Here is a 16,001-nt window from a genome sequence, read left to right as displayed (position 1 = left end):
TTTGTGACCCTGGGCAAGTCACTCAGTCCTCCATAACCTCAGGAACATTAGATAGATTGTGAGCCCAACAGGACAGATAGGGAAAATGCTTGAATACCTGATTTTAAAACCGCTTAGATAATAAAAACCTAATAAACTTGATAGAATTTTTTTCCCCACATGTGGATGTCAGAAACTTAATCGCATTTAAAACTGCTCACCCAGACAGATTTTCTGACTTTCTAGGTTCTTAATTTACAAAACTGGTGTAGAAACACTTGGCAATGTCACAGAAGCCTCAGGAGTGAGTTCAGAGCCAGAACTGGGCTGAGTGGCAGCAGTTTAATGCTGTACATTAATCTTCTGGAGCATTCATAGCAGAAAATATCAAGAAAACAGGTCAATTACATATTGCAACTGGTCCTATGATTTCCCTCTATAAGATGCCGATATGAGCTAGTGTGGTAATGACACAAGCACTGATGACCTATGTACACCAGTCTACTTCATCAGCCTATCACTGCAACCTGTTCAGGATAGGGGAAGACGTGATACACTGATCGATGAGAACTTGATTAATATCCAAGAGCATTTGGTAACAAAAAACACGGCTACTTGCATATTTATTGCATGTTTATTTAAATATCCATATGTGCATTTACAGACAGTGTCTCATCATGGAGCCACATACTTTGCTCCATTTCTTCTTAAGAGATTTCTCTTCCAATAAAGTCCATGTACAAAAACTATGCAAGTTATAAAACTGTCCATCCTCAGTTTGTCTTCAGACTTTTCTGCTGTTCAAACAGAAAAATAATATATACAACCCCTCCCCCAACTCAAGCGATGAACAAAAAGACAAATAAGATAAAGACTATGGCGCTTCACATATCATCCTCAGTGTTGAACTAGTCACTAGTGGGAAGACACATGCTCCAGCTGGGGGTCTCCACGAGAGATCTCATTTGGAAGCACTGAATTTGAATCTGGCAATCCAATATTTACTAATCTCCTCTCCCTCACATTCTGGCTGATGAAGTGAGGAACCCACCACCAAAGCAGCACAGCACGGAGAAGCAGGGAGTGCGACACCCCTCAGTCACCAGCTGCACATTTGCAGCATGGCTTTAAAGTGCTAACGGGGGGAAGCCCCACAAAACAGAAGACCCCCACCCCCAAACCTCTGACTATGCCATGAGCCTAGAAACAGAAGCTCCTTTCTTCCTGCAGGGTGCATAGTGGGTGCATCAAGTCATACTGCACAATTGTATAAAGTCAAAAACTGGCTACTCTACATTTAATACAAAATACAGGCCATTACATTTATACTGTTCAAGTGCAAGTCAGGTAGTTTTCAATGCTTCTTTCCAGAAAAAGTGACCATCTGGACAGTTTGGGCACTAGAAAAGTCTCTGTGCCAAAAGCTCTGATTACAAATATCCGTGTGGGACCAAATTACAGGGACAGTGGCTATCCAGACATTTATATACAAGGCGACCAACATGGCTACTCCAAGATCTCATGCTGGCTGCTGTGGGTTCATGCCAATATGAGGAGGATGCCCTAGGAGACCAATTCTCTGCTTCTGCTTCCTCTGCTCCGTCATCTGGAAAGTAACAGAAATAAGAAAGCAAATGAAAACGCTGAATCACAGACCCCCAAGGCATTTCCTGTACGTCAAGGTCTGAACCTCTGTGGTGGTGGCAGCTGTGCTGAAATCCCCACTTTCTACAACTGCACTAGAGCTCTTGGAGTGGTGACAGCGAGGGGGAATTCTGTGATCCCTTTCAGCACAGAAACATAGCTAGATGCAGGAGATGAGGCTTGCAGGCCACACCAGCAATGAGTGCACCAAAACTGAGATTTTTTGAACATGCTGTATCCACTCAACATTTTGCACAATACTCGGGAAAAAATTATTCAGCCATCTGCCTCGTTGGCTTCAGCTGAAAATGAACACTGTTCCATTTTCTCTCTTCATTTGACTTGACTAGAAATTTTTTTAATCCCAAAAATTCAAAGAGAGAAGCTGACTTTTGCAATTACTATCATGCAGACTTTTTCTTCCTCATCACCATCCTGCATCAGCTCCGGAAGCACAGCTGCCTTTAGCTCTGGCATCCAAAGGCAATCCGGTTTACAATTTAGAGGACTTTTAAACAGAAAATAGAAAGAAACAGCATGCATGTAAAAAGGACAGGAAAGAGAGGAAGGAGAAGTAGCTAAGATAAAGAACAAGTTATAACAAAATATAATGGGTATGGGGTAGTGTCTACCAAGACCATTAGATGAGATAGACCCTCGCCAAGCTTTGATCAGAATAGGCCTGCTTAAAGAGCGGATTTTAAGGCCATTTTAAATTTGGGGCACATCCCTTATTTGTCTCAACCCATTCTGATAGCCATGTGTTCCAACACAGCTCGGCAGTGCTGGAAGTGGAAGAACGCAGGTCTCCCACAGTGCCAATCCTTCTCCGGGAGTGGCCTAGTGGTTAGAGCAACTGCCTCAGCACCCTGAGGTTGTGAGTTCAATTCTCACTGCAGCTCCCTGTGACTCTGGGCAAGTCACTTAAACACATTATTGCCCCATATATACCACTTTGATTGTGTAAACCACAAAGAAAAAGCAGCATATCAAGTCTCATTCTCCTTCACTTCTACTGGAACCCAGACAACTATTAAATGCATTTTACATTGGCAGCTATTGATGCACTAATTACCAATACCATTTTATCAGCTTCTTGCAGAGAAGAAAATGATAAAGATCACACAGCACAAGAAACATCCAGAAAATGTGAGGCACAAATGCAAATTGCCAAGGTAGAGGGAGAAGCTAATTTGTTAGTCACTTCCTCGACATTTTCCTTCAGGTTGCCAACTCTCCCTCATTGCATGGGCACTCAGTGTACCCCATAGCTTCTACACCGGCACCTCTTCTTTAGAGAAAAAAGGATGGGAAATAATCAGTGCCTTCCTAAATATCTATGAAACTCACCTTCTGAACATAATCCTATTCCAGTACAACTTTCGGCCTTTAATTTGGAGAAAGCAAGATTGTACGGGATAAGGGAAGCAATGACCTGTTCTTTTTATTGGGTAAAGGAAGCAGGGAGGGGCTGTGCATTTTGAATCTGTTATATATGACTGTCATATACTAATTTGGTCAGAAACACTACTTTTGGCCAGGCTGATAGCGACTAGTCAGCCCGATATTCTAAATGATTTTGGCCATTTGTAGTCGGTGGAACTTAAGTGAACAGTGCCACTGAAAATGCCAATTAGTGCTCAAGCCCAAACAGAACCACATAAAACGGGTAAGTGCCGAATATTGCACTTAACTGACTGTTTTAGCCAGCTTCCTATACCTGGAAATCAAGGCCAGGCAATGAATTTTTAGGTTTAATGCTAGTCAGCAAAATGACGAACACTGCCTGCAGAAACACAGCAGGTCCTTACCTGATCCTTCAGCTCAGACAATTGACTGGAGAGGTTGGTCACCAGTCTCATAGTGGACTCCAATCTCTCCTGCAGGTTTCTCAGCTCATTCTGTTCCCCTTCAGAGTCATTGCTCACCAGGGACATGGCACGCATCCTAGGAAACCAATCCAGATTCCTTTCCTACAAAATTATACACAAGCATTACATGCTCATTCCTAGATAACACTACTGAGAGAAGATATTCAATGCAATGTCAGTTAACATGGCATCCTGCTGCATATTTATGGATCAATACAACAATTTCATAACAAACTTGTGGGATCAAACCAGCATCTAGGATTAATCCATTTTTAATATGTCACCCATTAGAAAACCCTTCGCAGCATCTCACTTTCAGGGAAATCAGACTCCTTGTAATAATGGAGTTCACCGATTGATGCAGAACAGGCTTCTTGTAGGCATGGAATCAAAACTCAATGCAGCACCATCTTTGAGTCAGGACAGAGGAGTGAGATCAAAGCCAAAAATTTAACTAGGTGATTCTATATTAATTAAATTTGTCTCTTCATACAAAGTGGTTCCATCCCCTTTATCATTTTTGTTACCCTTCTCTGAACAACTTCTAGCTCTGCTATATCCTTTCAGAAGTTGGGTGACTAGAATTGCGTGGCACCCTAAAAGGGCAGCCTTCCCAGAGGCACAATGATATTTATCTCGGTTTTGTTTTTTCTTCATTTCAGAAACATAGAACTATGACAGCATATAAAGGTCAAATGGCCCATCCGGTCTGCCCATCTGCAGCATCCACTCTCTCCTCCTCTCCCTAAGAGATTTCACGTGCCTATCCCAGGCTTTCTTGAATTCAGACAGTCTTTTTCTCTACTACCTCTACCAGGACACTATTCCACACATCTACCACCCTTTCTATAAAAAAGTATTTCCTTAGATTACTCCTGAGCCTTTCACATCTTAACCTCATTCTATGCCCTCTCACTCTAGAGTTTCTTTTCAAATGAAAGACTCGCCTCATGTGTATTTATGCCACATAGATATTTAAATGTCTCTATCATATCTTCCATCTCTCACCTTTTCTCCAAAGTATACATATGGAGATATTTAAGTCTGTCCCCTTATGCCTTATTATGAAGACCATGCACCATTTTAATAGCCTTCCACTGGACCGACTCCATCCTGGTTATATCTTTTTGAAGGTGCGATCTCCAGAATTGTACACAATATTCTAAATGAGGTCTCACCAAAATCTTATACAGGGGCATCAATATCTTCTTTTTCCTACTGGCCATTCCTCTCCCTATGCATCCTAGTATCCTTCCAGCTTTCACTGTCACTTTTTCAACCTGCTTGGCCACCTTAAGATCATCATACTATCACACCAAAGTACTGCTTCAATTTCACGCACAAAAGTACTTCACCCCCTAAACTGTATTGTTGCCTTGTGTTTTTGCAGTCCAAATGCATTGCATGAAATCTTAGCTGTCAAATTTCAGACCATTCCTCAAGCTTCACTAGGTACTTCCTTATGTTTTCTGCACCATCAGGGGTGTCTACTCTATTGCAAATTTTGGTCATCTGCAAGAAGGCAAATCTTACCAGTTAGCCCTTCAACAGTATCACTTACAAAAATGCTAGAAAGAATAGTCGCAAGAAACGAACCCTGAGACACACCACTGGTCTGACACTTTGATCCTCAGAGCAATTTCCATTGACCACTACCCTGTTATCACCTTCTATTCAACCAGTTCCTGACCCAGTCCATCATTTTGGGAACCATATCAATGGTACTTAGTTTATTTATTATATGCCTGCGTGGCACACTGTCAAAAAGCTTTGCTAAAATCTAAATACACCACATCTAGCGCACTCCCTCTAACCAATTCTCTGGTCACCCAGTCAAAGAAATTAGTGAACCTCCTCCTCTGGTCCTGTAATCCACTGGATTCCAGAAACTGCACTATTCTCTGGTTTTTAAAAGTGTTTCCATTAATTTACTTATCGCAGAAGTCAGACTTATTGGCCTGTAGTTCCCTATTTCTTCCCTATTTCTTCTTTTGTGTAGAGGAACCGCATCCAACCTTCTCCAATCCCTATCATTGCATATTTTTAAGCAGCTGCAAAACACGTTGGCTGACAATTTCAACATATCTCTACAAAGACTAACTCTACACCTAGCATTGTGTACCTGAAGTTGTGATGTTCCCCCCCCCCCCAAGTGCATCACCTCCCTTAGATGCCAAATCTCCTAGTCGTTCAAGATCCTTCTGCAAATGCTCATTATCCTCAGCTATTCTAATGACTGGATAATTGAGCGTCATCCACAAATTTGATCCATTCACTTATTGCTCCTTTCCCCAAATATTTATGAATACTGAATAGCACAGGTCCCAGGATAATCTGTTAGAACACTCCACTATTGCTCTTTTTCCATTTGGAAAACTGTTTATTCTGCCTATTTTCCAATGACTAACTTCCTTAGTAGTCATGAGATACTGTTTCAAGCGCTTTCTAACAATCCAAATACACCATATCACTGTTATCAATGTGTTTTAACAACTTCAAAAAATCATTATTACAGATTCATAAGCTCCAGGAAGAGTGAGGAAGGAAAATCAGTGATGTCTACTAAAGCTCTCTAACTCATTCCTGGCAATCGGTAAAGAGTTTGAAAGAGAGCCCAGCAGTTTCCCAAAGTGTTTCTTCATCGCACACCCCCTTCCCACAGTATGCTAGTGTCTCATCTTTACAACTTAAGGGCAGCTGGAAAAGATAGCCACTTGATACCACATTCACATTTATCAGCAAATTCCACCGAATAAAGCCTATTTCATGTCCAGACTGCAAACTGATTTGAACTGTTCAGTCTGGGTCTCTTCTAATGAACTCTCTGGAACCCACAAGCTCCCAAATCAACTATGCATAAACTTCATGTTTAGCTAGATCTTGAGAAATAGCAGGATCCTGGGAGAGAGCGCCACACTCAAATATAGGCAGCAGCTCTCAGTATTCCAAACATTAAAAGGCATCGTTTTGAAGCTCTGTTTTAAAATACATTTCCTACGCATCTGTGCTTACAGTTCTCCTTCTTAAATGGGAAAGGAGCAGGAAAGGGAAGAGATTTCATGTTTGTGTGGGTAAGCCTGCTGAATCTGACTGGTGTACACTGGGTGAACTTTAACATCGGTTCCAGTTAGTACCCTGGCTCCCCCTCAGACTGCTGGCATGCCACATACCAAAGTGATTGTGTACCGTCTGCTGCAGACTCTTCCTCTGCTCTGACAGACGGAAGCTGGGCTGGCTGACCACAGCAGCTCTGCTGGTTACCTGGCTCTTAAGCAGATAAGGCTGGAAAAGTCCCCACAATGCAAACATCATTCAAATCTCAGACTGGGGGTGGAGGGGAGGGAGGGGCAGGGCTGACTGTTCTCATTGGAAAGAGCAAAAACCTAAACGGGAAATAACAGCCCAGTGTGATGCAAATACAATTCATTCTGAGAAGGCTTTTTTGCTTGGGATTTCATTTTTTTTTCCATCTTCTAAGAAACTTTGACGAGGTAGTTTCAATATTACATGTATTTAATTTGGGTCAAGCCAGCTGGTCCTTTTGACAAGCCACAGTTAGCAGTGTTACCATAGAGCTCATGTGTGCGCTCCCTGCAGCATCTTACTGAACCAGCAAGGACAAATCCTGCTCCCTCACCCCTCAGGGCTTTTTGTTCCTATATTAGCAAACCTAACCAATGGCTGGATGGATCTGACCTTTACTAGGTGGTAGGCCAGAACCTGTTACCACAACTCATTACATCACTGTATTCAGGATGGCATATAAACAGAAAACCTTTCACTATCCGTTTGCCCAGATGTTTTACACCAATTTAATCACTCTGTTCAGCTAAACTCTCCAACACAAAAGCACACCAACTCTTTCTTCACGCTCAATCTGTCATATCAACAAGTCAGAATGTTAAAGCAGTCTACGAGAAGCTGCAGGATCATTTTCAATGTCTTTGTACAAGGGATCAACTCGGCCAGTAGTCCCTCTGAAACTTCTGGAATACTTCAAGAATGAACCAAGCTAGTTAAAATCTGAGTAGCAGTAGAGCCTGAGAAAAGGGGATCTGGCGAGCATCTAATCAACTCGGACAATGGTATTTGACAAAGTCCTGGACTAGATGCTGGGCTTGATGGACCTTTGCTCTGACCCAGAATGACAATTCTTATATTCTTATTTAGAATGACGCAAATCAGACTCGTGCAATAGAGAAGATATTTGTGAATTGGGAACGGATGAAATAGTATGACTAAATGGTCAGTCTTCTCAATGAAGAACAGTAAATCTGCACTGGGACCAGTGCTATGTAACTTATTACTGATCTGAAAAAGTGAACAAGTGGAATAATATTTACTGATGAGATAAAATAATTAAGTCTTGATAATTAAAAGCAGACTGAGGAGTTGCAGAAGAATCTTGCAAGATGCACATACCAAAAGATCATCTTAGTTCTAGGTTCACAGGGCTGGATTCCATATAGGAGCCAGGAAAAGAATCTTGGGGTCAATGTGATCAATACCTTACACTCCTCAAGCTCAATGTGCACCGACTCAAAGCATAGTATTAGGAATTACTCATAAGAACTGCCATCTCCGGATCAGACCTTCGGTCCATCAAGTCCGGTAATCCGCACACGCGGAGGCCCAGCCAGGTGTGCACCTGGCATAATTTTATTCACCCATATCCCTCTATGCTTCTCTTAAGGAGATGTGCATCTAGTTTGATTTTATTAATAATAATAATAATAATAAATTAATTTTGTATACCGCCATACCCAGGCAGTTCTAGGCGGTTCACAGCAGTTAGATTCAATACAAACAGTGCGGTTGCAGTTGACAACAACAACAACAACAAAAAATGAACAAAGCAATTATAAAAGTTAACATGCTGGTTATACGTCTACAATTTAAGTGAAGGGAACAAGAAAAAAAAAATACATGCATATATACAAAAAGTACATGCAATAAGGACATGCATAAGTACATGCAATGGGTACATGTAGCAATAAGTACATGCAGCAGAAAACATGCCATAGATGTAATATATACGATAAGTACATGCATACAATTTAAGTGAGGAGAAATGTATACACACCATAAGGAAGGAGTATACAAGGAAAAGTGTATACAAGCTGTAAGGAGTGGGCACAATCTTAGAAGAGAGAGGGGAAGTCATGGGGAACGCTTAGGGATTCAGTGTGTTGAATAGCTGAGTTTTAATCTGCTTTCTAAAATTGAGGTATGAAGAGGCATCGAGTTTAATTTGGGCTAGCCATGAATTTAGTTTGGCACTTGAAAGGAGAAGATTCTTTCATAGAATCTTTTAAGGTGACACGATTTTAGTGAGGGAAAAGCGAACAGATTTATTCTGCGGGAGCTCTTATTGTTGTGACTCAGGTTGAAGTGAGGGTAAAGATAGTCCGGCGACATACCAAATACTGTTTTGTAACAGATGCATGAGAACTTAAATAGGACTCTGGATTCGAATGGCAGCCAGTGCAGCTTGTGGTAGAAAGGGGTTATGTGTTCCCATTTCTTCAAGCCAAAGATGAGCCGGACGGCGGTATTTTGGACCAGCCTCAACTTCTTGGTGATTTTCTTGAAGGCGCCTAAGTATATGATATTACAGTAATCCAGGACACTCAGAATAGAAGATTGTACCAGCAGACGAAAAGAGGCGTCGTCAAAGTATTTTTTTATGGTGCGGAGTTTCCAGAGCACCAAGATACTTTTCTTAAATATTAGGTCGGAGTGTTTCTCCAAAGTGAGTTGCTTATCTAAAGTGACTCCTAGTGTTTTTAAGGATTGCTCAATACTGTAGTCCAGCCCATTCACATGTAGCGTGGTTTCCTTGATTTTGTCATTTGGGGCTGCCAGGAAGAATTTAGTTTTTTCTGGGTTTAACTTTAAACGAAATGCTGACATCCAAAGTTCGACCTGATTTAGGATAGATGATAGCGAATTTAGCAGCTCTGGTGTAAAGCAGGATAGCGGAATGACTATGGTGATGTCGTCTGCATAGATGAAGAATTTGAGCTGTAGATTCTGCAAGAGGTTTCCTAGGGAGGCAAGATAGATGTTAAACAGGGTGGGGGACAAAGGGGAGCCCTGTGGGACCCCACAGGGGTTGTCCCAACTGTAGGAGATGGTATCGTCCTTAAACACCTTGTAGGATCTATTTCCCAGGAACCCATGGAACCAATTGAGAACATGGCCTGAGATTCCGATAGATGTCAAGCAGTCCAGCAGAATAGCATGGTCAACCAAATCAAAAGCGTTACTCAGATCGTTGCAATATCAGAGCACTTGATCCTTGGCTGAAAAGAAGGTGAAGGTAATCAAACAGAGAGGATATAATTGTTTCGGTACTGTGCCCTGATGAAGCCGGATTGGTTGTTGTGTAAGATGTTGTGTTTCTCCAAATATGTAGTGAGTTCGGTATTTACCACCCCTTCTGATATTTTGGTTACCAGAGGGATATTGGCGATGGGTCTAAAGTTAGAAGCAATGTTAGAAGGTTCTTTAGCATTTTTTATAATGGGTGTAATCATAATGTGACCTTGTTCCACTAGGAACTTCCCTGTGGATAGTAGAAAGTTTACCCAAGTCAACATCTTGACCTTAAAATTGATAGGGGCAGATTTCATGACGTTTGGAGGACAGGTGTCCAATTTGAAGTAGGAATTAACATACTTATTGTAGAATTTACTAAAAGTTTGCCAGTCGATGGTTGGAAATTTGTTCCAATTCAGACCAACTCTGGAATCGTCAGAATCTTGCAGAATGGGGTAACACCAGTGGGGCTTGGCCGAGGCAGGTAGAGAAGATCTCAATTTTTGAATTCCGCAATAACCTCCTCTGGAAGAGCATTCCAGGTGTCCACCACCCGCTGTGCAAAGCAGAACTTCCTGGTATTCGTCCTGGATTTGTCCCCCCTTAGCTTGTCCCCCCCCCTTTGCTTCAGTCATTCCTTTTCTGATAATTCCTAACAGAAAGTCACAGGATAGGAGAGTAGATTTAAATGGTCAATATTCTCAATGGAGAAGGGTAAATAGTGTGATTCCCCAGGGGTCTGTGCTGCTTTTTAACATATTTATCAATGATCTAGAGATGGGAATAACTAGCGAGATAATTAAATTTGCTGATGACACAAAGTTGTTAAATCGCAAGAGGATTGTGAAAAACTGCAAGAGGACCTTGTGAGACTGGGCATCAAAATGACATATTTAATGTGAGCGAGTGCAAACTGATACATGTGGCAAAGAGGAGCCCGAACTATAGCTGGGTTCTGTGTTGAGTCACTGCTTTGGAAAAGGATCTATGTGTCATTGTTGAGGATACGTTAAAACCCTCAGCTCAATGTGCGGCAGCAGCTAAGAAAGCAAATAAAATGATAGGAATTATCAGGAAAGGAATGGAAAACAAAGATGAAAATGTTATAATGCTCTTGTACCGCTCTATGGTATGGCCAAACCTCGAATACGATATGCAGTTCTGGTCGCCGTATCTCAAAAAACATATAGCGGAATAAGAAAAGGTACAGAGAAAGGTGAGGAAAATGATAAGAGATAGGATGACTTCCCAATGAGGAAAGGTTAAAGTGGTTAGGACTCTTCAGCTCAGGGGTGATATGATAGAGGTCTATAAAATACTGAGTGGAGTGGAAAGGGTAGATATGAATCACCTGTTTATTCTTTCTAAAAATACTAGGAGTAGGGGGCATGTGATGAAGTTACTAAGTAGTAGATTTAAAACAAATTGGAGAAAATATTTCTTTGTTGCTGGAGAATGTGGTGAAATCAGATAGCTTAGCGGGGTTTTAAAAAGGTTTGGATAAATTCCTAAAAGGGAAGTCCATAGGCCATTATTGAGGAAAGCCACTGCTTATTCTTAGGATAAGCAGCATAAAATCTGTTTTATTACTTGGGACCTGGGTTGGCCACTGTTGGAAGCAGGATACTGGGCTTGATGGATCTTTGGTCTGTCCCAGCTTGGAGATAGAGGTTTATAAGATCCTGAGTGGAGCAGAATGAGAGAAAACACAAGCTGACTGTTTACTCTTTCCAAAATAACAGACTAGAGGATGCTCCATGAAGTAAAACAGTACAATGCATAGTTAAGCTCTGAAGTCATTGATGGTTTGGAGAAATTCCTGAAAAAAGAGTCTATAAACTCTTGAGACCTGGGGGTAAGTGGTATAGAAACAGGACATATTTTGGGATCTTGCCAGGGGCTTGTGTGACCTGGATTTGTCACTGTTAGAAAAAGAATACTGGGCTTAATGGACCTTTAGTGTGACCCAGTAGGGGCGACTCTTACGTCAAGTGTAGACTTGGGAAAGCAAGCACTTATCCCTGGGAACAAGCAACAAAGAGTGAATCTTAGAGATCTTGCTGGGCTTCATGGGCTCTTGGTCTGACCCAGTTTTCTCATATAAAGTTTATAAAGGAAAAAGGGAAAGATATGACATGACTTGGGGGCCTAGCTATTGACGTGAGCCTGAATGCGCCATTTTCTATTCCTTTGCTACTATCCCGTTTTATGCATTGTTTTTAATAACTTGATTAACAGTAGCTGATAGTGATGTTGTGTCCCTCTCCCCCACCTCTCACAGACTGAAGGAGAACATGTGCTGAGACTGGAGTCGGTGCAAAGAATGGCCACCCGGATGGTCTCGGGACTCAAGGATCTACCATACGAAAAACGGCTTGACAAATTACAGCTATACTCGCTCGAGGAGCGCAGAGAGAGGGGGGACATGATCGAGACGTTCAAGTATCTTACGGGCCGCATCGAGGCGGAGGAAGATATCTTCTTTTTCAAGGGTCCCACGACAACAAGAGGGCATCCGTTGAAAATCAGGGGCGGGAAACTACGAGGTGACACCAGGAAATTCTTTTTCACTGAAAGAGTGGTTGATCGCTGGAATAGTCTTCCACTACAGGTGATTGAGGCCAGCAGCGTGCCTGATTTTAAGGCCAAATGGGATCGGCACATGGGATCTCTTCACAGGGCAAAGGTAGGGGAGGGACATTAAGGTGGGCAGACTAGATGGGCCGTGGGCCCTTATCTGCCGTCTATTTCTATGTTTCTATGAGAGATGCCCTGTGGAGTGGAACAAGAAAATTCAATTATAGCTCTGAGCAGGGTGTGTCTGTTCAGGACATCTTTACATAAGTGTGATGCCTAATGAAACAACAGCCTCCCTGGAGTCTGTTTCTATTTTTCACAAAGCATTAGGTCTGTTTAGGTGTAATCATTTGAGAGTTGTTGCATAACGTGGTTACATCAAAATATTCCATGTCTGCATGACCCAGGAGAAATGCCAACACTAAAGTAGAGAACTTGCCTCAGCCCCCCCTCCCCTCCCTCCCTTTAATGGAATGTAACTCAGAGAAGCAGCAGCTCGGACAGCACTAGGGCAATACCCCACCAGACTTCAAAATCCCACTTTATGGGCAGAAATTGAACACACAGCACCAATCGTTGTGCCATCGCCATCCTATTTTTGTCCAAAACCAAGGCAGCAGCGTCTCAAAACACTCGAAAGCTGAATTCAAGCTATTTGACTGGTTAGTCAATGACAAACATGTACTTGGAAAGCTAGTTTCATATTGCTCAAGTGGGAACATGCTGGGCGAGTTCATGCACATATTCCCTTATCCTTTCAAGAGCAGATACCAGTTTGGCCCAAAGGTACTAGTGAACAGGAATCAGCCACAACCCGTTGGGGCTTTTATGCAACGAGAGACATGTGGCTGGAGTCTATTAAGCACAAGCAGAAAACAGCATACAGATGTGGCCACGTTTGTCTAGTTTTATCGACTAGACGTTATTAATTAGCTATATGAAGAGATATTTACACGTCAGTGCACAAGTAAAGCTCAATATAAACTTACACCATTAACAGTATAACTAATAAAATGATTAGTTAAAACAATGAGGAGACAGGCAAAGGGAATGGGGACTTGTATACCGCCTTTTTGTGGCTTTTAAGTGACTTGCCCAGGGCCACAAGAAGCAGCACCAGGATTTGATCTCACAACCTCTGGGTGCAGAGGCAACAGCTCTACCCGTGAGCCACAGCCCTTCCTAATAACGCTATAATGAATGTGCATATTAAATAGAATAAAAGAAATATTATAGTCAATACCCCCACCTCCTTTTACTAAGCTGCAGTACAGGTTTCTACCACAACCCAGAGTGCTAAAAGCTCTGACAATTCTCCAATACTCAAAGGAATTCTCAGAGTGTAGGAGCAGCTTCAGAGCATTTAGCGCTCCAGACCGCAGTAGAAACCTCTACCCTGGGGGGGGGGGGGTGTTAAATTAGCACAATACAATCTAGTATCGTAATAGATGGATACAACGGGGAAAGCAAAGGGATTTCCATAAATAAACAGACGACTAGTTTGAGGGTAAATTATGTGCTCAGTTGAATAAGACATTTGGAATGTATTATAGGCTTCGGAGAAGAGCTAGGCTTGTAGTCTCTTTAGGAGTTCCAGAGTAAAGCAGCTACTCCTGAAGAGTAGTCTCTGGCAGGTGACATGTTTGTTTGTTTTTTTGGGGGGGTTTGATAATATAGATAGGGATGCTGCTTGAGAAGACCTAGAACTCTCAAAGGTGCGACAGGACTAACATTTCTTAAGTACTTAGGCCCATTTTGTCTGAGAACCTAAAAAAAATCAGATAATTTTAAATTTGGTCCTGGTAGCCAGAGCAGTTTTTGTAAAAAGTAGGGCAACGTTACTACACTAAGTCAGTGAAGAGTATAGCAAATTTTAAACCAACTTAAATTTAAAGTATGGTGGTCATACTGCTTGCAGCCCTCTAATCTAGCTGTGATGTTATGGCACGAAACACTGACGTATCATCAAGCAGTTTTTAAAAGTTTCCTGAATTTGCAGGATCAAAGTGAAGAACTTTGTTTAGAGGGTGAAGAACTTTTGTGCATGACAGAAGAGCGAGACTGTATTTGATGATCTTAAGGTGGCCAAATAGGTTGTAACGATGACGGTGAAAGCTACAAGGATGCTTTGGTGCATAGGAAGAAGTATGGCTAGTAGGAAAAAGGAGGTGTTGATGCCCTTGTATAAGACTCTGGTGAAACTTCATTTAGAATATTGTATACAATTCTGGAGACCACACCTTCAAAAAGATATAAACAGAATGGAGTCGGTCCAAAGGAAGGCTACTAAAATGGTGCATGGTCTTCATCATAAGGGGACAGACTTAAAGATCTCAATATGTCTACTTTGGAGGAAAGATACGATAGAGATGTTTAAATACCTACGTGGTGTAAATGCTCATGAGTTGAGCCTCTTTCATTTGAAAGGAAGCTCCGGAATGAGAGGGCATAGGATGAAGTTAAGAGGGGATAGACTCAGGAGTAATCTAAGGAAATAGTTTTTTTTATAGAGAGGGTAGTAGATGTGTGGAACAGTCTCCCGGAAGAGGTGGTGAAGACAGACTGTGCCTGAATTCAAGTAAGTATGGGATAGGCATGTGGAATCTCTTAGAGAGGAAGAGATATAATGGTTACTGTGGATGGGCAGACTGAATGGGCCATCTTTATCTGCCATCATGTTTCTATGAGAGTTATCTGGTAGCTCGTGGATTTCAAGTATTTCACTAATTTTTATGAATTTATATTGACTTACTATTGAGCAAAGAATTGCTTTCAAAGAATGAATAATTTGGTATCTCCAGTGTTTGCATATGAACATAAGAATAGCCATACTGGGTCAGACCAATGGTCCATCTAGCTCAGTAAGCTGTATCCACTTATAACCCACTTTTAACAGAGGGGCTCACAATAAAACACTCACAATATTTAAATTATATCAAAGCTCAGAGCAAAATAATGTATACTTACTCAGAGAATTGTCCTCTGCTTACATTCTGATTTATATTCCGCTAAAGTCCGAATAACTATGGGCTCCTTTTACTAAGCTGCGATAGCGCACGCAGAATTCTAGCTAAAACCGCTATCACAGCTTAGTAAAAGGAGCCCTATATATTTCTATCATTGGCTTCCAGTACAATTTTGCATAAAATACAAGATAATAAAATTGGTACATCAGGGGATATATGGGAAACTGTAATGAAATCTTACATATTTCAGCCAGGATGAACATGAAGATCTGAAAGTCGAATATTAGATGCGCTGATACCTCAAAATCCTCCTTTTCAGTGGCTGGCCCAGTTATGGCGAATGATATGCCTGGGAATTTATGTGATAATGTTTTGAGATTCAGGAAATTACTTAAAACCCATTTTTTTTTTGTCCAGGCATATAATTGAAGAGCTAGAACTTGGTGCACTTTCTGTATCATTATTACAGCTTATATGATGTAAATGACGTGGCATTTGTTTTAATGTTTGTTCAAATGATTAGGGACATTTTATTGTAAGCTGCATAGGTTTTAGGCAGATAATAAATATTCAATAAAATAATTTTTAAAAGGATGCCTTCCATTGAACAAATCATCTAACAATTGTTGCTAAACCAGTTTAG

General features: G+C 41.4%; 1 protein-coding gene across 9 annotated transcripts in view; it reads right to left on the bottom strand.

Moving 5' to 3' along the window:
- Window positions 1-594: 594 nt before the first annotated feature.
- The window catches only part of ITPR1 (inositol 1,4,5-trisphosphate receptor type 1), a 234,033-nt gene continuing 218,626 nt past the window's right edge, over window positions 595-16,001 (bottom strand). For 8 of the 9 annotated variants that reach the window (XM_033925743.1, XM_033925747.1, XM_033925746.1 and 5 more), the window contains 2 exons: window positions 3,435-3,596; window positions 595-1,585 (listed from right to left, as the gene is read on the bottom strand). In XM_033925743.1, coding sequence (XP_033781634.1) covers window positions 1,499-1,585; window positions 3,435-3,596 — 249 coding nt within the window. In that variant the 3' untranslated portion in view covers window positions 595-1,498. Of the gene's footprint in view, window positions 1,586-3,434; window positions 3,597-16,001 lie in introns of those variants that run through there. The other variant, XM_033925749.1, reaches the window with a different exon arrangement.

This window comes from Geotrypetes seraphini, chromosome 17, assembly GCF_902459505.1.
Source record: "Geotrypetes seraphini chromosome 17, aGeoSer1.1, whole genome shotgun sequence".
NCBI lineage: Eukaryota > Metazoa > Chordata > Amphibia > Gymnophiona > Dermophiidae > Geotrypetes > Geotrypetes seraphini.
Note: the sequence above shows the minus strand (reverse complement) of the source record. Positions and strands in the feature narration are given on the sequence as shown.